At 37.9% G+C, this 24,688-nt stretch overlaps 1 protein-coding gene across 2 annotated transcripts in view; it reads left to right on the top strand.

Annotated features, from left to right (window-relative positions):
* TNPO1 (transportin 1) overlaps positions 1-24,688 on the top strand; it is a 56,715-nt gene that overhangs the window by 7,848 nt on the left and 24,179 nt on the right. For both annotated transcript variants that reach the window (XM_084225765.1, XM_084225764.1), the window contains 8 exons: positions 12,170-12,319; positions 15,698-15,804; positions 16,909-17,042; positions 19,371-19,452; positions 20,133-20,255; positions 20,729-20,847; positions 23,069-23,129; positions 23,759-23,927. In XM_084225765.1, the coding sequence (XP_084081891.1) occupies positions 12,170-12,319; positions 15,698-15,804; positions 16,909-17,042; positions 19,371-19,452; positions 20,133-20,255; positions 20,729-20,847; positions 23,069-23,129; positions 23,759-23,927 (945 nt within the window). The remainder of the gene's footprint in view (positions 1-12,169; positions 12,320-15,697; positions 15,805-16,908; positions 17,043-19,370; positions 19,453-20,132; positions 20,256-20,728; positions 20,848-23,068; positions 23,130-23,758; positions 23,928-24,688) is intronic.

Raw genomic sequence — 24,688 nt, 5'->3', positions numbered from 1 at the left:
GGATGTGAATGTTTTCTGATGAGTCTTGAAATTTCAACTTGATCCAGAGAGCAGTTTTCATGAATCCATTCCATTAGGATCTTTCTTGGCGTGTTGGTGTTGAAAGACAATTGAGGCTGAGCAAGAAAAAGACCGTGATGTGAGATTACATGTCAGTTTGCCAGTTACCCATTTCAGGAATATATCTTTGAGAAGGATTAATCCAGAAAAGTGATTCAGGAGTTTTACTTGTTAAATTAAAACAGAAACTCCCCTCCCCTACCACTTCCCTCTAGTACAGTCACCCTACATATCACTATTAAATATACAAAAATAATTGCCAAGCATTACCATTCATAAATCAAGTCAGATTAATCTGCCTTTACAGTTTAAAATGCTGCATACCCTATAATTGTGTCCTACTTAACAACAGCAAAGTGTTTTCTTCTCTGAAGTTCAGATACATGAAGAATTAAAAAGACTAACAAAAAGACTAACTTCTGCTAATGAGTGCATAAATCTTAATAGTTGAGTTGCCTAAATATCTTAAGGAAAAGAGAAGAATCATGGAATATCCTGAGTGGAAAGGGACTCATTCACAAAGTCACAAGTCCAACTCCTGCCTCTGCACAAAATACCCCCATAAGTCACACCATGTGCCTGAGAGCATTGTCCAAATGCTTCTTGAACTCTCTCAGGCTCGGTGCTGTAATGACTTCCTGGGGAGCCTGCTCCAGTGCCCAGCCACCCTCTGGGTGAAGAACCTTTCCCTAAACCTCCTAAACCAGCCTAAACCTCCCCTGACACAGATTCAGGCCATTCCCTTGGGTCCTGTCGCTGGTCACCACAGAGAAGAGATCAGTGCCTGCCCCTCCTCTTCCCGTCACAAGAAGAAGATGAGGACTGCAATGAGGTCTGTCCTCAGTGTCCTCCAGGCTCACAGACCAGGTGACCTCAGCTGCTCCTCATACGGCTTCCCCTCAAGGCCCTTCAGCATCCTCATGGTGCTCCTTTGGACACTCTCTAGCCTTACCTTAGGCTATTGTGGCACCCAGAACTGCCCCCAGCACTCGAGGGGAGGCTGCCCCAGCTGAGAGCAGAGCAGAACAATCCCCTGCCTTGCCTGGCTGGCCATGCTGTGCCTGATGTCCCCAGGACACGGGTGGCCCTCCTGGCTGCCAGGGCACTGCTGACCATGTTCAACTTGCCATCAACTAGGACCCCCAGGTCCCATTCTGTGGTACTGCTTTCCAGCATCTCATTTCCCAGTCTGTCTGCACATCCAAGGTTGCCCCATCTCCACTTCTGCACTTTTACGAGTGCAGAATCTGGCACTCGTTATAACTTTATACAGTTGGTGATTGTCCAGCCCTCCAGTTTATTGAGGTCTCTCTGCCGGGCCTTTCCACTTTTGAAGAAGTCAGCAGCTCCTCCCAGCTTAGTATCATCAGCAGGCTTACTTAGTATGTGTACTCTCAGATAATTAATTTTGTATGGTTAGTAAAAATTCCATGGCTTTCCCCAATGTGCTCATTAATTATTCCTTTCCATGCTTCTTTAGGGATTTTGTAGTGCAAGTTTAAGTAAAGTCTTTTCCTAACAGATTATTTATTCTGAGTTTTGAAAGAAACTGAATTTGATTGTGCATTTGTTATGTGATTTAGTGCTTCAGGAACACTTTTCCTGGAGCTCCTTACTTTGAACATCCAGAATCAAGAATATCCATTGAAATATCCATTGAAATCTCCATTGTTATTTCTTTCCTTTTTCCTGAAAACCATAGAAAGAAAGAATTGCTATGTCATTGTCTGAAGTTCAAGTAGTCTTGAATAACATCTGGTTTTGCCTTAAAATAAATCTTTAGGTGTAAGATGGAGGTATTTAATCAGCTGTTTCAAACCTTTCCTTAGTGTTTCTGTACAAGCTGCCATGAGTATTTCTTTGTATGCTATTTTAAAAAGCAAACTCTCATACTCTGTGATTTTTGGTTGTTTTTTTACATCAAACATAAGTGTACTTAAAATGCCAGCATCAAGCATTCCTAGGGGGTGTTTTCCTGCAGAAAGCAAAAGTGTTGGTGGTGTTTCTAAAGGGATTCCATTCACCGAGCAGTGTTTGATTCAATACAGTTCAGAGGTGCCTCTTATTTGGAAGGCTGTATGCTGGTGTCTGATTTAGGCTCCTTGGAAGCAATATCACCACCTCTTTCTAGCTTTTCAGAAAACATACTTTATGTGAGGCATCGGGATGATAAAACTTTTAAGCATGTATGTTACCTTGCAGTAACATGCTGGGCCAGATGCAATTGGATAACCAACCATTTTTATAACACTAGATCTGTTTTAGTAAAGGAGTGCCCATTACCATTGTTCATGTACAAGTTAAACATCTTTCCTTTAATGTCACAGGAGAGTGGAACCTAGGAGAAAAAACCCAAAATACTTTTAATACTACAAGTAATAGTATCCACAGTATGTTTTGCCAGCTCCAGAATTGGGTATCTTTACTGTCCATAGAAAAGGCGCATCTTGACATCGCAGTTTCATGCTAATATCAGTAATAGGATAAGCATTACTATGGCTTTTGCAAAGCATTTTAAACTCCTTTCTTTTCCTTCTGTAATAGCATAATACACATTCTTTAGAACCCCCATGAAGGTCAGGCCTTCTGCTTTCAATGGACATTCAGGAGCGACTGTGCCATGACAGAGCTACATAATCATCAAAGAATGATACAGCAGTTTTGGTTGAAAGGGGCAGTAAAGATTAATTCCAACTCCCCTGCCATGGGCAGGGATGCCACCCACTATATCAGATTACTCAGTGCCCTATCTGACCCTTGAAAAATTTCAGGGATGAGGCATCCACTGCTTCTCTGGGCAGCCTGTTCTTGTTCCTCATCACCCACTGAGTAAAGAATTTCTTCCTAACATCTAATCTAAATCTCTCTTCTTTTAGTTTAAAAGTCTTCTCCTTTGTCTTACCACCATCTGTTAGTGAAAAAAGTCGCTCTCTCTCCTGAGGGGCGGCAGTTGAGGTCTCCTCAACTGCTTTACAACCCCAGGTCTCAGGCTGTCTTCACAAGAGAGGTTTTCTAGCCCTCTGATCATCTTTTTGGCCCTCCTCTGGACTTGCTCCAATAGGTTATTGTCCTTCCTGTGCTGAAGGCAACAGAGCTGGATGCAGCACTGAAGAGGGGGACTCACCAGCACAGAGTAGAGGGGCAGAATCCCCTCCCTCACCCTGCTGCACACTCCTTTGGATGCAGCCCAGGGTGTGGTTGGCTTTATGGGCTGTAAGCACACATGGTTGGCTCATGTCCAGCTTTTTATCCTCTAGTTCTACACAGGGCTGCTCTCGCTGGTGTATTCTCCCAGTCTGTACTCTTCTGGGTTTGCCCTGACCTAGGGGCAGCACCTCCCCTTGGACTTGTTGAACTTCATGAGATTCTCATGGACTCATTTCTCAAGCTCGTCCAGGTCCCTCTGGCTGGCTTCCCTTCCTTCTGTTTTGTGCTGTTCAGCTGCACTGCTCAGCTTTGTCATCTGCAAATCTGCTAAGGGAGCACTCAGTCCCAGGTAACAATGGCTGCAGTCTGCCCTCAGACTGTGTAGGGGGTTGATAACTGCTTTGCCCTGTAGCAGTTGTCTACTTCATCTAAAGTGTCACACAGTGGCAGTTCAAGCAAGTGTGGATTCAACAGGACAAATTTTTGGTTTGATATCTCCAAGGAAAAAGCATTAATATAACTTCAAGTGATGGATGTTTTTCTCTGAATCAGTAGATAATACTACTGATCAGAGAAAATTCTGACTGGCAAGCTGTAAGTCTCAGGAGCTTTGAACATTGCAAAATGATAAGAGCTCCTAGTTTTCCACGTGTTCATTCTCCTATAAAGAAAGAAGACTGATGAAGTCATAGGTGGAAACTGAAAACTAAAGAGGCTAATGATGGATTTTTTAATTGCTCAGAAAACCAGCATGGTCACCCAGCAAAGCATCTCACATAAGTCTCATTTTCACTGGTATTCTTAACCTTCCTGATAAGAACTCTTGTGTAACAAAATTTAAAAAAAAATCCAAGGTCCTAAAATCATAACAATAATAAAAAATGTATGAAAGTGTATTGAATTCAGAGCAGGTCTGTGCTCTTTATTTTCCTATTTTAGCTAGATATACAGATGCTTAGGAAGAGCACCTCCAGTTTTGCACCTGTGTTCTGATGTTTACCAGAGTGTAACCTAATTAAATATCTGATGATATTGTTCAGAAAAGTCAGCCAGAAGGGAGGGAAGAAAAAAAAAAGAAAAAAAATAGGAAGCACACTGAGTATAGACTTAGGAAATAAACAGGAGGTTTTCCTTTCTTTAAGTCCTTTCATTAGGGGAAAAAGCTTTACTGCCTGGTAAGGGTATCAGAGAAACAAAGCAGTCTCGCCTTAGAACATTTACACTTGCATGCTACCACACAACTTTCTGTTGAGCTATACCTATAGGATATAGACAGAAGGAAAACTAATCAAAATTTCCACTCTGCAGCACTCTGTACAACACCAGTGTTGTATCCTGTATTTTTTGTTTTCCAATACTCAGCAGTTTGAATAGAATTCTGAATTACTCTTTTTGATAACACAGTCTTGGTTTACTCATTCAGGTAATCCTTGTGTACCAACAGCTATTCAAATAACAGATTATCACGTATTTTAAAGATTCACCTTTGATATATTCAGAGAGTGCCAAAACCTCTACTCATCTGACAAGGCAATTTCTTCAGATAGACTAATGACTCTAAATCTGTATTCATTCACTGCCAGGTGCTGTCTAAGCAAATTCCATTGGGAACGTCATAGTTTCCTTTTCCTGTACACTTGACTAAGCACAAAAGTCCATGTTGTCATCTTGCTCCTCACCCTCAAAAAATAAATGCCAGAGACATAATATTACTTTTGAAATGTTCTTAAACTACAGCACTGTCTTATGTTCGTTGTATAGTTTGGGACTTTGCAGTGAATCATGTTCTCATCATGCTAAATCCCAATTTCTTATTAATGATTATTCTGCTCTTGATGGAATTGTGTGACTAGTTTAGCTGCTGAATCAGGAGACAAAACAAAACTTCGTGAGACAGGAAAAATGCTGGGACAACCAGGTTGTGGAGATTATTGATAGAGAAGCTGAAAGTAGAAGTGAAACCAGAAGATTAATTCTTTAACCTATTTTTTTGTTTTGCATTAATTCTTTAACCTTTTTTTTGTTTTGCAAGTCTGTAGAGGTATACAGAATTCGATATTTTGATTGACATGTGGTAATTATTAGTTGGAATACAAAACCTTCCAAAACTAATAGTAGTGGGTTGACCTGGCTGGATGCCAGATCCCTGCCAAAGCTGCTCTGTATTTCCCCTTCTCATCTGGACATGGGAGAGAGAATATAACAGAAGTTCCTTGATTGAGATAAGGGCAGGGAGAGATCATTTGCTGATTACTGTCACAGGCTTGAGGAAGTGGTTTTCTCTATAACCAATCAAATCAGATTAGTGTTTTGACAAATAAAGCCAAATCTTAAAAACACCTCCCTTCCACCAGGGCCTAACTTAACTTCCACTTTTCTCTACCTCCTCTCCCCCAGTGATGCTGGGGGACAGGAAATGCGGTCTCTTATTAGTTCACCGCATGTTCTCTCTTGCCACTTGTTCCTCCTCAGGGGGAGCACTCCTCATACTTTTCCTCATGTTCCAGTGAGAGGTTCCCTCTCACAGTAGAAAATCCACCACAAGCTTTTACAACATGAGTCCTTTCAACAGGGTGCAGTTCTTGTCAAACTGCTCCAGTGTGGATGTCTTTCACAGAGTGCAGTCCTTGAGGAGCAGACTGCTCCAGTGCTGGCTCCCCATAGGGTCACAGCCTCCTCTGGGCATCCATCTGTTCTAGTGTGAGATCCTGCATTGGCTGTGGGTGGTTATCTCCTCCACCATGAACCTCCATGGGCTGCATCTCCTGCCTCTCCTTCAGTTACCTTAATGTGTGCAGGGCTGTTTCTCTTATGTATTCTCATACTTCTCTCTACTCTGGCTACAATTGTTCTTGCATAGTAATTTTCCTTTCTTAAATCAGAGAATCATAGACTATGCTGAATTGGAATGGACCTGTCAGAATCATTGAGTCTAGCTAGCCCTACACAGAACACCCCAAGAATCACGAAGTGTGCCTGAAACTGTTACCCAAATGCTTCTTGAACTCTGTCATGCTTGGTGCTGTCGCCACTTCCCTGGGGAGCCTCTCCTGTGCTCAGCCACCCTAGTGGTGAAAATCCTTTTTCTGATATCCAGCCTAAACCTTGCCTGACTCAGATTCATGCCATTTCCTCAAGTCCCATCTTGAGAGTGAAGAGGTGGCCACCTCTTCCTCTGCTGTTTTCCCACCATCGCTGATGCGCTCGGCCTTGGCCAGTAGCCAGGTCCATCTTGGAGCTGTTTGGCACTTGCTGTGTTGAACTTGGGGGACACTTGTTGAAGCTTCTCAGAGAAGTCACCTCTGCAGGTCCCACTCTGGTACCAAAACCTTGCTACATAGGCTCAAATGGAATGACCAACAAGTCTGGTTTTGGTAAGCACTTCAGTACTACACCCATATTGTCCACAGTTCAATTTTATTTACAGCATCATCTTAAGAAGCATAACTTATTATTCAATAGAGATGCAAAAGTCAGTATCAGCAGAACATTTCCAACTTTGTTTTGGTCTCTTACAGACATTCCTAAGCTTAGGCAATTGAGTTAAATTATTTTCCATGACTCACATAAGTCAATGGAGAGCACTGATTAACTTCAGTCTAGTCACTACATTTCAAGGTCATTTAATGTGTTGACATACACTGAATCTTTTGAAATACCATCACTCCACTCCTGACGTGATAGTAACCATATTCATTTATGACAGAACTGTTACACTTAAAGCACAGTCCAGTATCAAAAAAAAAAGGATTTTTTTCTGCTAGAAAACTTGTGAAGCTGGTTTTTTACTGTACTCTTATATATTAGAATGAAAAAAACTGTTCATTTTCTGTTTCCCATATTACACAGTTCTTGTTCATCTTCTGCTTCCCAAATTACACAGTTGTGGTGGGATTCTTATTTTATAGGTTTTATCTCTTTTAAGTCAGTCTTATTGATACATCAGTAATTTTCTTGTGCAACAGTGACACTAGTCATTGTCAATACACATTTTGTATATGTACATAGTAAATCCATATTGATAGTTAAAACACAGAATGACAGCTTATTTCTGAAAAATACTTTACAGCTTTTTAGATGGAGACTGACAGGCAGTTCTGCCTTAGAAAAAGTCTCACCCTCACATCTAATATTGCCAATATCACACGGTATCACAGCAAAATAATAACCATGCTCATAAATCATTATATCACAGCTTGTGAATGGACAAATGTTCTCATCCCAGTCACTCAGTTCTTTTAGCAATCCTAGCAAGTTATGTTTCACCTCCTTGTCATACTAAAGGGCAGGAAGGAAATGAATAGACAGTGGAAGTGGGGGCACAGCACAGGAAAGACATGGAACAGGTCTAGAGGAGGACTACAAGGACCTGTGCAATAAGGAAAGGCTGAGAGGGCTGGTGTGATCAGCATGGAAGAAGTAGGGCTTTAAGGAGATATTATTGCAGCTTTCCAATACCTGAAAGAAGGCCTGTAGGGAAGACAGTGACACACTTCTAAGCCAGGCCTTTTGTGATAGGACAAGATGTAATGATTTTAAGAAAGAAGGATGGTTTAGGTTACATGTATGGAAGAAGTTTTCTACAGTGCGGGTGGTAGAACACTGGAACAGGTTGCCTAGAAAGTAGCGGGTGCCTCATCCCTTTTTAAGCATTCCAAGTGAGATTGAATGGGGCCATGAGCAACCTGATTTAATTGAAGATGTTCTTGCCCATGGTGAGGACGTTGGATAAGATTACCTTTTTAAGGTACCTTCCAACCGAAATCATTCTATGATTCTAAAAAGCCTGTGCTTACCTGGACTTGCAGGTGGGCTACAAAAAGCTTGTTGCTTCCACGTATGCAACCTTTGTCATACGAACCCTCGGTAGAGGAAATGTGGCTGTTTGAGGACACACTTTGTTTCTTAAAAGCACTGCAGTAACCCTAAAATAATTTGTGTAATGTAGTTACACATCCAGTTGCTCTGTCTGTTCCTAAAATTTGGAGCTAGTATGAGAATCTTAAAACAGAATTGAAAATTTACTGAGAAACAAATGATAATTGTTATGTTGTTTTATTTTAAAGTGAGACAATGTGAGATGGGAATCTTCAGCTGATGAACTGATTTGGCACCAAGGTCTGCTTCACATTCCTTCTTTATCTTGTACTATATGTTCTTTTCAACTCTATACTTCCAAGTTGACTGAGACAAAAGGAGACAAGACTGTGAGCTTTTTTGATGGGAAAAGCATATGGCTGATAGAATTAATCACAAAATTTATGATGTCCGAGGGTTGTCTTACTCAGCTCTTAAGCCATCTGCCTGTAATTTTGGTGTTACAGCAAGAATTCCATCCAGACCTATATTACTATCTTCTGACAGTGTAGCTGTTTAGTTGTTGAACAGCCTGCTTTCCATAAATAACCTTGTCCAGACATACCTGAATTTTTTTTCTTAAACTAAGATTTTAAGATGCGGTGTTATATCTTTATTTATTTTAATGCTTGGATATCAGATTCTGGGCTGCTTCTCTGTCTCAAGTGGTTGGTGTTTGTTTAGCACAAAGTCCTTTGCAATTTCTGCTTGTCACCTCTCAAACCTTTGGTAATTGGTTTTGCTTTTTTAAAATATTTTTCTTCTTTTTCTCATTTTGTTACTTTTTCATTTGTCAGAGGTACCATTTCCATTAGAAATCCCATGGAATCGTTGTTGCAGATATGTGGGATAATCACTTTCTATGAAGAATAGGTTTCTTTTGTCTTTTAGCCAAGAGAACAGTTTTTCTGTTCTCTTGGCTAAAAGAATGGATTAAAGATATTTCATACTTCTGCATACCATAGAATAGTTTGTGAAGAAAAAATGGTCCTGAAGTTTCACCTGCATGTGATCTTTATTTTTGTCTAAACTGGTTGACTAATCCATCTGGTTTTGACAAAAGCAGCTTAATAATGTATGTATCTCTGCTTGATTAAATTGAAGCTGTTGCTTTGTCCCTTTTGTAGCTGTAGCCAGGCCTTCTAATGGAGTAATGTTTTTCTGTAATGCAGTGTTTAATACTTTCATTCTAGAGTTTATCCTAATAGTGACTAGCCTACTATATTCTAATCAGACTTCGATTCTTACTGATTTCTTTCATGCCAAGAAGATAGTGCTGGATGATAAGGAGTTACAGTAACTCCTTGGTGTCTGTGTTAACAATAATGATTTTTTTGTGGTTTGCCAAAAGTTTAAAACATGGAAACTAAAGGAGGATTCCTTTGGCTTCTTTTCTCCCCAGGCACAATTTTAAATCATCATAACGATTTATGAATGACTGAATTTCTTGAAGATGCGTGTACCTACCAATGAATGGCAGTTATGTAAAGCAATCAGAATTCACATACTTTACTGGTGCAAGAATTGATGTGAAGATTTTACTTCTAATTTGGAGGCTATCTCAAAATTACTTGATTTGACTTGCCAAGTAACTATAGTAATACTTGTGATGGCTCACAGCCAAGTGATAAGGTTGAGAGAAGTTTGTCCATGCATAAAATCTTTAGTTTTTTATTTAAAATAATAAACCCTCTTTTCCCCTCCTTCTCCCAGAAGAGATGCTGGCAAATGTAGTGCTGTGCAAGTGAAGTGAGTTTCATTTTTATGTTGATTAGAAGTTGGTGTATAAATCATATAGTGTAGGTAAAGTTGTAGAATTGTCTCAAATATATATTCATTGGATGGCTTCTTGGTTTATGAAGTTACTGAATTCTAAAGGGCATGTTTGTTTCTGTATCAATACCTTTGTAGTTCCAGAGCATTCTAACTAATGCTTCTTTATTACTGAAATACATACATAAAAGACAAGATTTAAAAGTCTATGAAGGCACTCTGGTTTTGGCACTCAAAATCAGTTGATTCAAATTTTTTTTGAAGATAGGGGCTTGTTTGGCTGATCACATTAATTTTATTTCTGATGAGCCAAACAATCCCCTATCTTCTGAAAAGCTCTGTTTCTCTTCTAACTGTTAACAAGTGTCTAGTGTCTGTCAGTCAGACAGGCAGTGTTGTGAGAGTCTTGGTGTTTTGATGCAGTAGCTTTAGTTTTAAAGTACTTTATATTTGAAAAATGTATCTCTTATTTTGCTTATTTCTGTTAGGTTAATAATAGTTTTGAAGGGCTGCAATAGATCCCTGTGTAGACTAATTCTTGGCACAAAGGAATTCCTTATTTTGCCCAAATCAGGACTTCATAGAAAAAAATTCAACAAGTGGCTAAATGCTGATTAAAATTAGCTTTCCGTGCTATTAGGGTTGCTGTAAACTAAATTTAAATTTGTCTATATTGTAAATAAACCCCTTCTATATAGAACATTCAGATCTTTCACTTTCAGCATATGTCAGACGTAATACCAAGTTACTCATACCCTTGGTTAAAAACAAAACATGAATATACTCAACTAGAAATGAAAAATCTAGACTGTTCTTTTTCCATTCCTCTGCCTGGCCCAGTAACTTAGAGAAAGCTAGTTGCAGAATTCAAACTGTTGCCTGAACTTAAATTTTTACTTAATTCAGGTCAGTTCTGGTTGCATTTATTTTTTAGCTCATACTGTGTAACACTTTCCTGTTAACATTGTCTAAAGATGTTTTTCCTGCTTCCTCTAATTACTAATTTAATAGATCAGAATTTTGCATTTCTAAAGGGATTGAAATGCCTTACTTCTTAGAAAAATTGAGCACTGTATTAATGTGAGAATAGGGGTAGAGATTTTACTGCACCGTCCCTACATCATTTCCATATTCTCCTGTGGTGAAACCAGCTTTGTCACCAGTTCCTTACAGTAAGAGTATTGCAGCAAGCCTGTCAGTATATTCAGACTGTTTGAATGTCTCTGGCTGACAAACATCTTAAATTGAGTTTCTTGTATTGCATGACTTCAGATCTGTTCCTTGCTTATATGTCTATTCAAAACTTTCTCTTAAAATGTAAAGTTTGTAATCCAGTATTCTAACTTTGTATAAACAGAAATAATGTCTCACAGAATCACACAATATATTGAGTTGGAAGGGACCAAAAAAGATCACCAAGTCTGGCTTTTGGCTCTGCTCAGGACACCCCAAGAATCACACCATGTGCCTGAGAGCATTGTCCAAATGCTTCTTGAACTCTCTCAGGCTCGGTGCTGTAATGACTTCCTGGGGAGCCTACTCCAGTGCTCAGCCACCCTCTGGGTGAAAAACCTTTCCCTAATATCCAGCCTAAACCTCCCCTGACACAGATTCAGGCCATTCCCTTGGGTCCTGTCGCTGGTCACACAGAGAAGAGATCAGTGCCTGCCCCTCCTCTTCCCGTCACAAGAAGAAGATGAGGACTGCAGTGAGGTCTGTCCTCAGTGTCCTCCAGGCTCACAGACCAGGTGACCTCAGCTGCTCCTCATACGGCTTCTCCTCAAGGCCCTTCAGCATCCTCATGGTGCTCCTTTGGACACTCTCTAGCCTTACCTTAGGCTATTGTGGCACCCAGAACTGCCCCCAGCACTCGAGGGGAGGCTGCCTCAGCTGAGAGCAGAGCAGAACAATCCCCTGCCTTGCCTGGCTGGCCATGCTGTGCCTGATGTCCCCAGGACACGGGTGGCCCTCCTGGCTGCCAGGGCACTGCTGACCATGTTCAACTTGCCATCAACTAGGACCCCCAGGTCCCATTCTGTGGTACTGCTTTCCAGCATCTCATTTCCCAGTCTGTCTGCACATCCAAGGTTGCCCCATCTCCAGCTGCAGAATCTGGCACTTACCCTTGTTGAACTTTATATGGTTGGTGATTAATCTGTGTACTCTGAACCTGAAAAGGTTTGCTAGTTGAATTGATAGGTGTAGCTGGAAGGAAAGATAAGAAATGAAGATGAATATCTATATATAAGCTTTCATCTTGTGGCATTTTCTGGGAATCTGTTTTATTTTTGTGAGGTGATTGAAGATTGACTGTAATAACTTTCTGTTGCAGATGAGCCAACACGTTCCTTGAGTGGTCTTATCTTGAAGAATAATGTAAAAGCACATTTTCACAACTTTCCAAATGGGGTAACTGACTTCATTAAAAGTGAATGTCTGAACAACATTGGTGATTCCTCCCCCTTAATTAGAGCTACTGTAGGTAAGTTTGTTCTTAATGGTGTCTTCTGCATACTGAAAATGTTTCTGATATGGGTGAAAGCTGTAGTAGGGAAATAAAGAGTTACTAAATTAGGAAAATTTTGAGTTTTTCAAAATTTTCACAACCTCACCATGTTTCAGTGAAACTTTTCTTTATTATGAATATAAAGATGTCATACTTTAGATGCCTGTTATCTTAGAAGTGATGTAGCAATTCAGTTCATATTTCTTGAAATGTAAGATTTGAATCTTCCTGAATTTAGTTTGCTGCCGGCTTATATACCTAAAAACAGGAACATGGTAAAGGCCTGACTTAAGAACTATTGCAGTGCTCTGATTGCATCAATGAAATGCTTCTGTTAGCTGATTTTCTATACCCCACCCCCTATATGCACACATATGCACATCCCCTCAGGGGATCATCATACCGTGCATAATGCGTTCACGTAAAGAGCTTCTGTCAGAAAACAGTAGGTAAGTGTGATGTACAGAACTTCATAGTATGATAAAATCATGAAATGGTCTCAGAAGAGACCTTAAAGATGATCTAGTTCCTGTGAGAAGTTTTATTTGTTACATGAATTTTTGATTTCATAAATACCTTGTCTTGATACACATCTTTCATAAAATACGTCTATTTGTATTTTTTTTTTCTTAGTTCAAGGTAAAGTTGCTTTTCTGTCTGTTCTTTGATAATATGATTTCCTCCAAGGTTATAGTAATTTTCCTGGTCTGATCAAAAACTAGAAAAACATAAAATTTGAATACTGAAAATGGGTATGGTTGTCAGTTCAGAAATAAATTTAGCTTTTCTCAGATGAATCCTCTTATAAAATAATCTACCAGTTACTATTTAAAATCATTTGCTTTCTGTAGGATTCCTTCTCCAGGCATTCAGGTTATGGACTAAAGACTACTGAAAATTACTCACTTTGAATAATTTCCTGCTGTCTTGCCAGTTGTGAAGCTGCTTTACTATGAATTCTGTTAGTGACCAGTGTTTCTAATGAGAGTAGAAATAAGTCTTTGAGTGGCAGGTACTCTTTGAATTTCAAGTTGTAGAAGTCATGTTTACTTCTTTGTTCATAGGAGTTCTCAGTGGAGTACAGTGGAACTAGCTAAGGAACATATTCCAGCTCCATTTAGTTTGCTATCTTAGAGTGGTTTGGTGATGGTCTGTGTGGTATTTTTTTGAGGGAGTTAGGCATTGTTTGTTTTCAAGCAGTTCTCTTTAATTTTGCCTGATAGGAGATGCTTGTGGATTAGTAGCTTAATTATTGTTCAGCTTTAAGTGATCTTTGCAGGGATTGTTAGGCATATATGAACTCTGAAGCTGAGTAGCAGCTTATGAACTGCATGCTTGCATAAGTGTTGCTGTTTCACATGTGTTTGGCACCTTTCTGTTTGAATTGCTGGATCCTTGTAGATGTCTGACCTTGGTCCGATGCTCACTGGATTCTTGGTACTACTGGAGTGTAAAGAGGTTACTGTCTATCTAGACAGCCTTCTTAGCATGAGGTGGCAGGTGGGGATCAGAGCTGCTCTTTCTGCTGAGTATGTGTTTTTGCAGTTGAAACACTACCATTTTAATTGCAAATAGTATCTCGGGAATTCTGAGAGCAAGAACATCAAAATGGCATCAGAGAAGGTTTAATGCAGTATTCACTCTCCTTTGTGGTCTCTAGCATCTAGTTCTAGTCAGACAGAAGGTACCTTTCGGCCCAGATGGAGGCAAGCTGTTAATCCCACCTTCAGAAGTCACCTTGCTGAGGAAAATGAGCACATGACTTGAGAACAAGTGATAACTGCACATTGTTTTATCATTACTTAGCTTGTCCTTATTCTAATCCCCAAATGAGTAACAGAGTGTATCTTCTCTGTGCTGTTAACAGTTGTATAGATTTTAAAACCCCATGTGCTAATTTTGAAATACATATTCAAGGTACCTTTGTCAAGGACCCACAAATCTTCCAGGATATAAATACATCTCTTAAGAAAGTGTCTGCAACTATTCTTAAAACTTTCTAGGGGACTCTAGTCTGGGCAGGACCTTAGTATAACTCCTGATTGAAAGCAGGGAGGGAAAATAGTTTAAATATTTTAAAGTAGTGGAGGAACTAGAGAGTTTCACTGCAGGAGGAGGTTGAAAGCTAACGATTGCCCTTTAAGGGGGATTTCTGTTATGAAGTTCAGCTTTTAAAATTTAAGAAATTCAGAAATCAGCTTCAGGAGTTACAGAGGCAAAGCACCATCTGTACAGAAAGTTTATAATGGCACGTATGGTCTGAATTGCAGGCCAGACCATTTAATCCTCTGAAACCAGTTCTAGGACCTTGAAAAGATCCAGCATATTGCATCAAAGGAATAATGCAAAATATTTATTAGTTACTGTGTGTTCTGTCCAGGAGGTCCTTTGCTCTGTAATGGCCTTTTTTCTTTTGTATGTAACCAGAATTTTAGAATTTTATTCCCAAGAAAAATGATATATTGTGAGTAGCTCAAGGAAAAAGCTTGGGAAACTTTTTACATCATTTTTTGCTTGGGAGATTGCTAGTTGTAGTCGTGTTGAGTTCTTCTGTGTTTATACTTACTAGAAGTAACTGCCAGTAGCATAAAGGATTGTGCTAGCTGTTACATTTTGCATTGATGCAAAATGGACTCATACAAATTCAGTCCTAGTTTATAAGTAGCTTTCTCCGTTCCTGTCACCTAATTAGTTTCTCCCAGGATTTCTATATTGCTGGAAACAGAATTAGTGATTCTTTGGGCTGACCTGTCTGTTTGCTGGCTCTTACAGCTCCTAACTGGATGACCTACCATAGTGTTTAAGCTCTTAGTAGGTATCTTGGTCTTAGAATGTGTCCTTAATGTTTTACGTAAACACAGTAAAGTTGTAAACATATAATTTATCACTAGCTTTTAAGTTTATTGAATGACAGATTCTGACATTCATGCTTTCGTATCATACTAAAAAAGGAAGTGGCTTGGGGTGGGTACTCTGTATTTATTAAAGGTCCAGAGTTGTGCAGTGTTTAATAAATTTAGAGCCAAAGCTGCCCTGCTGTGTTACAAATTATAGAGATGTATAAATGTTATAAATTATAATTTCCATAAGTGAAGTTACTTGGTGCTTGATTTCTAATACTTGAGCCCTTCATGGCAGCAGGAAGGAGCAACCCACCTTTGCTATTCAAAGCCCTTCAAATAGCATTTGCACTTAAATGTACTTCCTCTTTTTATGCATGCCAGTCCTTAACAAAACCATAACTTTCTTAGCTCTTTAGATATTTGAGAGGACAAAAACATGAAAAATTTATATGAAAAAAGTAAAAGCATATGATATGAGATCTCATTTTCTCCATTCTTCTGTTTCTTTTAGGCATTCTGATAACAACCATTGCCTCAAAAGGGGAGTTACAGAATTGGCCTGAACTCTTGCCAAAGCTTTGCAGCCTGTTGGATTCTGAAGATTACAATACCTGCGAGGTAAGGAGATTTATAGAAAATAGAAGAGGATAATTAGAATTTCATTATTTTTTTCTCTTTGGGGACACTGAATATGTATTGTGTGTATGTCTGTATGTATTTATACATGCCCATGTGTTCTCCTTGCAGAACGGTGGCTCAGATTTGATACTTTTTCTTATACCTGTGGTCCATGTTCTTACTGTTCATTCAAAGAAATTGATTTTTTTTGCATAAAAGTGGAATAAGATTGCAGATGGATAATCATTGTATCTTAGCTCAGAGGTCTCCTGAAATTACTGCTCTTTGATGCCTAATCCTTTAGGCACCATTAGCATCATTAAGCTGATGTTGAATTTTGTCTTACGTAAAAATACTGTTCATTCTTTTTGTAACTTAACCTGGAAGAGTGATCAATTGCTATATCAAGGTGAAATGAACTGTTTTGTTTAGTCTGTATGAAGGGAAATAAGTAAATAGCAGTTTTAAACTAACAGAAAAAAATAAAGAAAAAATATAAAGCTATGTCTGGTGTAAAATAATTAAGATTGTGATCACCATTTTAATTACTTAATAACATCTCCATGAAAATGTGAAACATGTAGTATAAAGGGACCTTCAGAGACAACTAATGATTTGAGATGCCACATTGTTGTGTTGGGTTTTGTACTTTTTTCTCTCTGGGAAAAAATCCATATTTGAAAAGAAACTCAAATTGACCATATCTCTCTTTTGTCCCATAGTGAATTATGAAAGGAAATACAATTATATATGCAATTAATATGGATACTTCTGCTCATTCTACTTACTTCTCAAATAAAAATTAGCTTTTAAGTGTTCTCTGAAATATATTTGCATAGATGAGCATCAAATAAAAATAAAATTATCACTTAGTCATTGTTGACTCTCCCAGCTTGAGAACTGGCAGATGCTCAGATGCTTGTTTAAATAAAATGCCTTTAAGAATACTTCAATTTAATCATTAATTAGTTATCTGCGTTTACACTGTTAACTAGCTACATTTACTATGTTGTGCTGAAATTACCCATTCTATATGTAGTCTGAAATTTTGTTTTCTTCAGAATGCATAAGAAGATACTTAATAATTTCTTCATTTTTAAACAGGGCGCTTTTGGCGCTCTTCAGAAGATATGTGAAGATTCTGCTGAAATTTTAGATAGCGATGTGTTGGACCGGCCACTCAATATCATGATACCTAAGTTCTTGCAGTTCTTCAAGCACAGCAGCCCAAAAATACGGTAGGTTTATGAGTTGTAATTACAATTACCTGTTAAAATTCTATTTATAATAGCAGCAAGGCTGCTAGTTTGTAGATCTGTTTAAAACCTGCTTAGCTTTTTTAAATGACCCTGCAGAGACCCACAGAGATTCCATGCATCAGTAATTTTCATTTTATCTTTGAATAAACTAAACTTAAATGATGAAGTTTATCTTCACAGTTAATACAAGAGTCTCACCTCTTCATACAATCAGTCAGTGATTCTGAAAATCAAATAGCTTCTTTTAAGTTTTTGCATATTATTACAAAAAATTCAGTGCTGTGCTTAGAACTTATTATTCTGCTTAGAAATAACAATTTTATGTTCCTTTTGTAATGGCTTCAGCAACAGAAGAGTGAAAATTCTTTTGCTGACAAAAGTTTCTGAGTTCTGACAGAAGAAAAAAAATCTGCATTTAACTGAACTTCCAGCTGAATCAAATTAGATGGATTCATCATCCCTTCACTTTAAAACTATTAATCTCTCCAAAGTAAGAGTATAAAAGAAAAATTCCAGAATTAAATTGTTACTGCTAGTATTCATTTCAAAGAACAGTAGCTTTTACTCTGAACTGAGCCAACAGCGTGCCCTTGCCACAAAGAAGGCTAATAGTATGCTGGGCTTGAGTATTGCCAGCTGGTTTAAGGAAGGTGATCCTTGCCTTCATCTTCCAGGTGAGGTCATACCTGAAGTACTGTGTCCAGTTCTGGACTGTTCAGTGCAAGAGATGCATGATTATACTGGAAAGACTCCAGCAAAGGGCTGTATCAGGAAAGGCCAAGAGATTTGGGACTCACCAACATATGTAAATACTTGAAAAGAATGATAAAAAAAAAGGCACAGACTCTTTCCATTGGTGCCCAGTGAAGAACTAGAGATAGTGGCTACAAACAGAAACTCAGAATGTTCCTTTTGAATATCAGAACACAGCTTTTTTACTGGGAGGATGACCAGTCACTGGCAAAGGTTACCCAGAAAGATCCTCATCCTTGGAGCTACTCAGTAGTATTTCATCCTTGGAGATACTCAGTAGCCAGCTGGACATGGTCCTGGGCGACTGGCTGTAGGTGGCCCTGCTTGAGCACAGGCGTCGACCAGATGACTTTGAGAGGTGCTTTCCAACCTCAACCATTCTATGATTTTTTGTGATTCTGTGAAATGTGTTTTATCTTCTGTTTGAAAATTATATTTGACAGCTTTAAGGTGGCAAATCTTTATTGCCAAGAGTAGTAGATAATGGAGACCAAGACTAACGATAGGATTCTAATACAGTTTAGAAAGTCATCTTTAAAAGATGCTCACTAAGGACGTTATGAAACATAGTGTGAACTTGGTTTTGTGGAAAGATAAACTTAACAATTCTCTGGAGCTGGGAGAGAGGCAGAAAAACATGCTTTTTTCCTTACCACACTGTACAGTCTTTCACTTTTTTCCTGTGTTGCTATGTTCATGGCCTTGACACTTAAACCAGTTTCAAGTTTAAAGGCTACCTGCCTACCCACAGCCTAGTTTCATTCAGTACATAGTCCTGAGGTACGAAAAGGACTAGTAATGTCAGTGCAATACTTTAAATCTATCAAAAGACAATTTTTGAACAATGTTTATGACACAGTCTTCCAAGAAATGTCTAAACAGAAATTTGAAGTTACAGTAGTAAAAATACTGTAATGAATCTACAAAGGGTTCTACAGGTAGTTTAGCCTTGTGCCTCTGCCTTGTAAATTTGACTTTTGTGTCTGTGAATGAAAAAGACCTGTAAGTAATGGCTTTGCATGAAATTGAATAGAAGAACAGTGCCTCATTTCTTAGAATGTTTCTTCCACAAGTGTTTTAGTATGTATCCAACTGCAAGTGTGTTTTTTTTCCTAAGCTACATCTATATTGTGAACACATTCTGGTCTCAGTAAATTGTAAACGACATATTGCAGACAGTTGCATACTTAACAACAAAGAAGGTCAAGCTAACATACCACCATATTGACTTGTATGGAGTTATTACTATCTGAGAAGATCACAGTCTTAAAATGCTCAAAAAGAACGTACATACTGTTCAGAAAAAATATGCCAGCTGTAGTCATCCTAGTCTATTTACTAAATACTTTATTTTTAAATATTTATTAGGTATATCAGAGTATAAGGCAGTACTTAAAATGTAGTTTAGTAATTTTTCTTGGTAATGCTACAGATGCTATAGATTTGTTGTCTCTTGCCTTTGAAGATATTTGGTTTATGTTTTTGATGCCTGACTACACATTAAAAATGTTTTTAACTCTTGAAACATATATATTTTAACTGTTTCTGTTATAGGTCTCATGCAGTGGCATGTGTCAATCAATTTATCATCAGCAGAACTCAAGCTCTTATGTTGCACATAGATTCTTTTATTGAGGTGGGTGTGTATTCTTGGTTGGAGGTTTAAGTCAAATTACCTATCTGATTTATCAAGAGGTTTGAACTATGTTTTGCAACCACCTCTACCCCTAAACTTTCCATTTCTTATTACCCATTCTTAGCTTAAGCCCCCATGGATTGAAGTTCACTCTCTATGCTTGTGGTCAGAGCTAACCACAATGTAAGCAAAAGAAGTAGGTGTATTTCAAAATATGCTTCCTTTTCCTAAGCAGGGAAAGCTCTTGTTGTGTAAAGGTGCAAAAGTAATGGCAGCAGTCTGTCCCTTACCTGTCCTGAGAAGTGCATGTCACTGGGCCTGTCTGCCTGTCTGAATAGTGTTACTGAACTTGGATGAGAAGGTTCTGGGTTCTCTAGAGTATTTTATTTGCTCATCTTATGTATTGACACAATTTATATTAGGACCAAATATAATCCAGAAGTACTGTTCTTGTGCCAGTGTTAATACACAGGGTCATATTTAGGTATAAAAATATACACTGAGAGACTAAAGAGTTGATTTGCTAATCCATATGTCTTTAAAAAATAAAACAGTATTCTAAAGTGTGCATTGGACAAGTACAGAGGTACGTTTATCTCCTTTAGTCAGCCAGTAATGTCAATTCTAGTACAAGTTGAACATGATGAATTGAGGTTTTTTGAACTGTTACTACTTTCTAGAATCTTTTTGCTCTGGCTGGTGATGAGGAGCCTGAAGTACGCAAAAATGTTTGCCGTGCTCTTGTAATGTTGCTGGAAGTTCGAATGGATCGCCTTCTTCCTCATATGATTAGTATAGTTGAGGTGAGTCTCATTTCCTAGATGTTCTGCAGATTTCCCTGTTTGACATTGCAGAAATAATAAATAAAAAGCACTCATCAGAACAGGTGTGTTACTCTTGCACTTCCTAGCTCTTTGTTTCCCTTTAAGACTGAGATTGCAAAACATTATTCTTATCTAATTGCAAATTGACATTGTGTTTCCCAGGCAGTGCATATGGCAGTTGTTTATTCTTCATTAAATCAATTATCCCAAAATGCCTGGGATCACAGCCAGGCATTGCTTGACCCTAAGTGCGAAGATTATGTTAAAAATCTAGCACTAGTGCTGAAACTGCTCCAGTTTACACATTGAAGCTGTCACTTTTTCGGGTGTGTTGACCATAACCAGGATAAATCATGTTATTTTACATTGCTGAGGTGCTCTTTGAGCTGCCAATGAAAAAGTTCCAACATAAATGTTCTATTTTATACAAAATTTATTTTTATATTGTGTAGTACATGCTTCAAAGGACCCAGGATCAAGATGAAAATGTGGCTCTGGAGGCGTGTGAATTTTGGCTGACACTGGCTGAGCAGCCAATTTGTAAAGAGGTATTATGTCGGCATCTTACTAAGTAAGTATCAAGAATTACAGCTCATATTTATTTTCAGACAGTCCTCTTAAAATTTCAATTGACTTGTTCATGGGTACTCTTAGTGACAGTGTATATGGCTTGCTGTATGCTTAGAAGAATTCCATAGCTAGTTCTTGTGCATAGTAAAATTGAAAAGACTTCTGTGGATTTCAGACCCCTGCAGACTCTAGAAACAATTTAACTGGGTCACTGTAGTGCTTACTTGGAATTTAACAAGCTGTTACACTTCATATGAATGCAAAGGTATGGTAAAATGCACTTAAGTGAACAACTCCACGTGTCATTACGTGTAATATCTGGTGTACTATGAACATGTTGTCTTGACTGCTGCTATGTAGGCATCTCTGTGCAGTGCTTCAATGTGCTTTGTCATGCAAAGGGTTCTTTATTTCAAAAAGAGCATAAAACAAAATGACACAGCTTGGATTTAGAAATCAATTTTGTATCAATTACTCTTACAAGTTAACTTGAAGAAAGCCTGTACAGTTTGTTCCGTCATACTTTTGCAGCATGATAGTAGTTTGAGTTTCAAAACCTACTTCTTCAAAGTTTAAAAAAGTTTTCCTGTGCCTCAAGAGATAGATCTTTGATTGAAATAAATATCCATTTACACTATAGACATGGGAGTAAATATCCATGTCTATAGTGTAAATATCTTTTTGTTTGCAACAGTGCTTGCAACTTCCTCCAGACTAATTTGAAATCTTTTACAACAGATTAGTGTCGCCATTTCTTTTCATTTATGCATTGAAGACTTTTTAAATATGGACAGAGTTCTCTCAAGTTTTTGAGTGGAAGAACAGAATGACAGGAGACACATCCTTCTCAGCAGAAAATAGCATTATAGATGTGAAGTAATTAAAATAGAAAACAAAATTTTGGTTTTCCTAACGAATTAGAAGTATAAGATTGAGATTAAAACATGTACTGATGCAGAGAAAGACTAGGAGTTAAAACCAGGAGAATAAGTGTTACTTTTAGATTTCAAAATAGCCTGATTTAATTCCGACTTTTGTGGTTCAAAAGGCAAAAGAATGATACTACGTAGTACAAGTTATCAACACACACCACGTGTGTGTTGATAAAAAACTTTTAAATTTCTAGAAAAATAAATTATTGAGTCATATCTTGTTTTCCACATGATCTTTCAATGTCATGTGTGTTTAAGACAACTTATTTGTTGGTGAGTTGTGTTTAACTAGGGAGCTATATAAGCTTGTCAGTACTTGATAATCTTAAAATTTTTTATGTTAAATTAGAAGTGGGACAAGATCTTCTTAAAACTTGTTCATGTGGTTTCTAATATCTGTTCCATTTTATGCCTGTGAACTTTTTTATAAAATGTATACTTCACAAAGTATGCTGCAGAAATGCCAGTGAATTGGTAATAATGGTTATACTTACTATTCATTTAAAGTTTAGAGCATAATGTGGCACTACACTGTGTGAATATTAGAGCAAGCCTGATATCTTCAAAAACAATACTCACTTGCAGAATATAGTCAGATTGAGTCTGTCACTCTTGCTGCATCATCCCTGGTTATTAGTTTCATTTGGCTTATATATGCTTACTCATTTTTTCTTTCGTTGTGGTGAGCATGTTTTAATGAGAAGTATTTGACTTTTTTCCTTAGTCTTTTTTTAGCTGTACATCTGTACAGTTGGAGCCCTATAGCCATAACCTGTTTAATAATTAAGTAAATCCTTATATGGATTAGTCAAGATTTCTGCAATGTTGAAAGCTTGTCTTACTGAAGTAATCATGAGGTGATAGGAGAGATTAATGTAGTTAGGCCTCTGTCTTTAGCAGTAGTGAGGTAGAGTCTTCATCAACAAGTAAATAAAGTGACAAGTACTATTGGCAAGAGTCAACTTATGCATATTATGGGAGTTTGAGTTCTTACTGAAAACCTATAGATGTAATTTCTGAAAGGTGCTTCTGAATAAGTTAATCATTTGTGCCATTGGGCTGCTTCTATTTAAAAGTTTGTAATTTGAATTAACACTATTTCTCATTACAAAGTATTGATGAATCTTATGACATGGAACTTGGTTTAGGTAATAGCTCTTTTTATCCAGCTAAAGTATTTCTCTTTTGAGTTGGGAGGCGAGGGTTACAACCAAAATTATAACCCATATAAATTCAAACTGGTTTGCTTTCTTATGTGTTACTTTAATATGTGTAAATATTTCTTTGTAGGCTGATCCCTGTGCTGGTAAATGGTATGAAATATTCAGAGATTGATATTATTCTGTTGAAGGTGAGCATTAGTTTCTTTTACTCTGTTGGAATAGTTGGTTAGGTTCTGACCTGTAAATCAGGATGATTCAGGTCAGAGGGGGCAGATCTAGCCTACCATCTCTTCAGTGGAGAATTAACTTTCTGGGGCAAAGTATGATGTTCCAAATACTAAATGCAACTGATACCGTGTTTGTTGGAAAATAATCTGTGGCTCTCCCACTTTGTCCCAGTCCCCTCCCACACAACTTAGGCAGAGCTGGGGTAGTACTATTACCATGAACTACTTCAGGAATTCAGCATTAAAAAGATGTTCAGAACTTATTCTAATGCCTTCCAGGTTGAATACATAGCTTTTTCCATCACTACCTAAGTCTGTGTATCAAAATTTCTCAATGACTTTCTACTTCATTCCCATTGAGTAATTTCTTAAAAAGGTTACTTTGGGGGTGAGCATAGCTCTCTTCCTTGTATCTTTCTGGTAAATGCAGCAGTAGAACACAGAAACAGTGGCATTTTTTTTTAGTTGAGCAGCTCAGGTGGGATGTGAATCTTTTATACACTTACAAAATCTTGACCTTAAACTACATTGTTAACTTCCTTAAGCAATACGGTTGGACTAGTTTATCTAATAAAACAATTTGGTGACAGGGGGATGTTGAAGAAGACGAAGCTATTCCAGATAGTGAGCAGGATATAAGGCCTCGTTTCCATCGTTCGAAGACGGTGGCTCAGCAACATGAAGAAGATGGTATTGAAGATGATGACGATGATGATGATGAACTTGATGATGATGATACTATTTCTGACTGGAATTTAAGTAGGTCAAAGTGATGTGTGAAATGCTTTGAACAAGAGCTACTTGCATAATACAAGAACCACAGTAAAAAGACAAGTTTGTATATAAGGAATACCAAGGCGCTTTTTTTTTGACTACAAAAATAACTGTCTGCTGACATAATTGGTGGATTTATTGGAGGGGGAAGTCTTTGAGATAACACTTTGACTTTATAACTATATTGGCAAAAGCTATCCATCTGTAAGCTTATTTTGAATAGAGCAGATTGAGTTACAAATATTTATTTGATACAATTCAATGGAGCTTTCAGGCTTAATACTTTAATTCTATGAAATAATAAAAATCCTCTATCCCTTGTTTAAATTCATTTTAAAAAGAGAAAAAAAAGCTTTGCGTATTGATAACTGGAGCAAGCTTAATAATGCTTTCTTTAATTTCAGTCTTCCCTCTAAAATTGGGTTGTGTTTGGTTTGGGTTGGGTTTTATTTCAATGTGAACATTCTACTGCCTATGGCCCTTAAATGTATTTCTTTTCTCAGTGAGGAATTTGCTTCTCAATACAGTACTTTAGTTGTGAAGGTAGGAGATGGCTCTGAGGAAACCAAGAGTTCAGATGTCCTGTTGTTGGGGTCATAGGACCTTTAGGTTAATAGGCTATGTTATAAGGAAAGAACCACAACCTTTTTTTTTAAGTTCAGTGACAGAAAATAGCTAGTGAAATTCTGACAAATCTGATTTGAATTTGCTTTGCAAACAAAGTCATTATGGAATAAGGCTTTGAG

Source organism: Fringilla coelebs, assembly GCF_963513975.1.
Source record: "Fringilla coelebs genome assembly, chromosome: Z".
Lineage (NCBI taxonomy): Eukaryota > Metazoa > Chordata > Aves > Passeriformes > Fringillidae > Fringilla > Fringilla coelebs.
The sequence above is the reverse complement of the archived record's forward strand: the minus strand, read 5'-3'. Positions and strand labels throughout refer to the sequence as shown.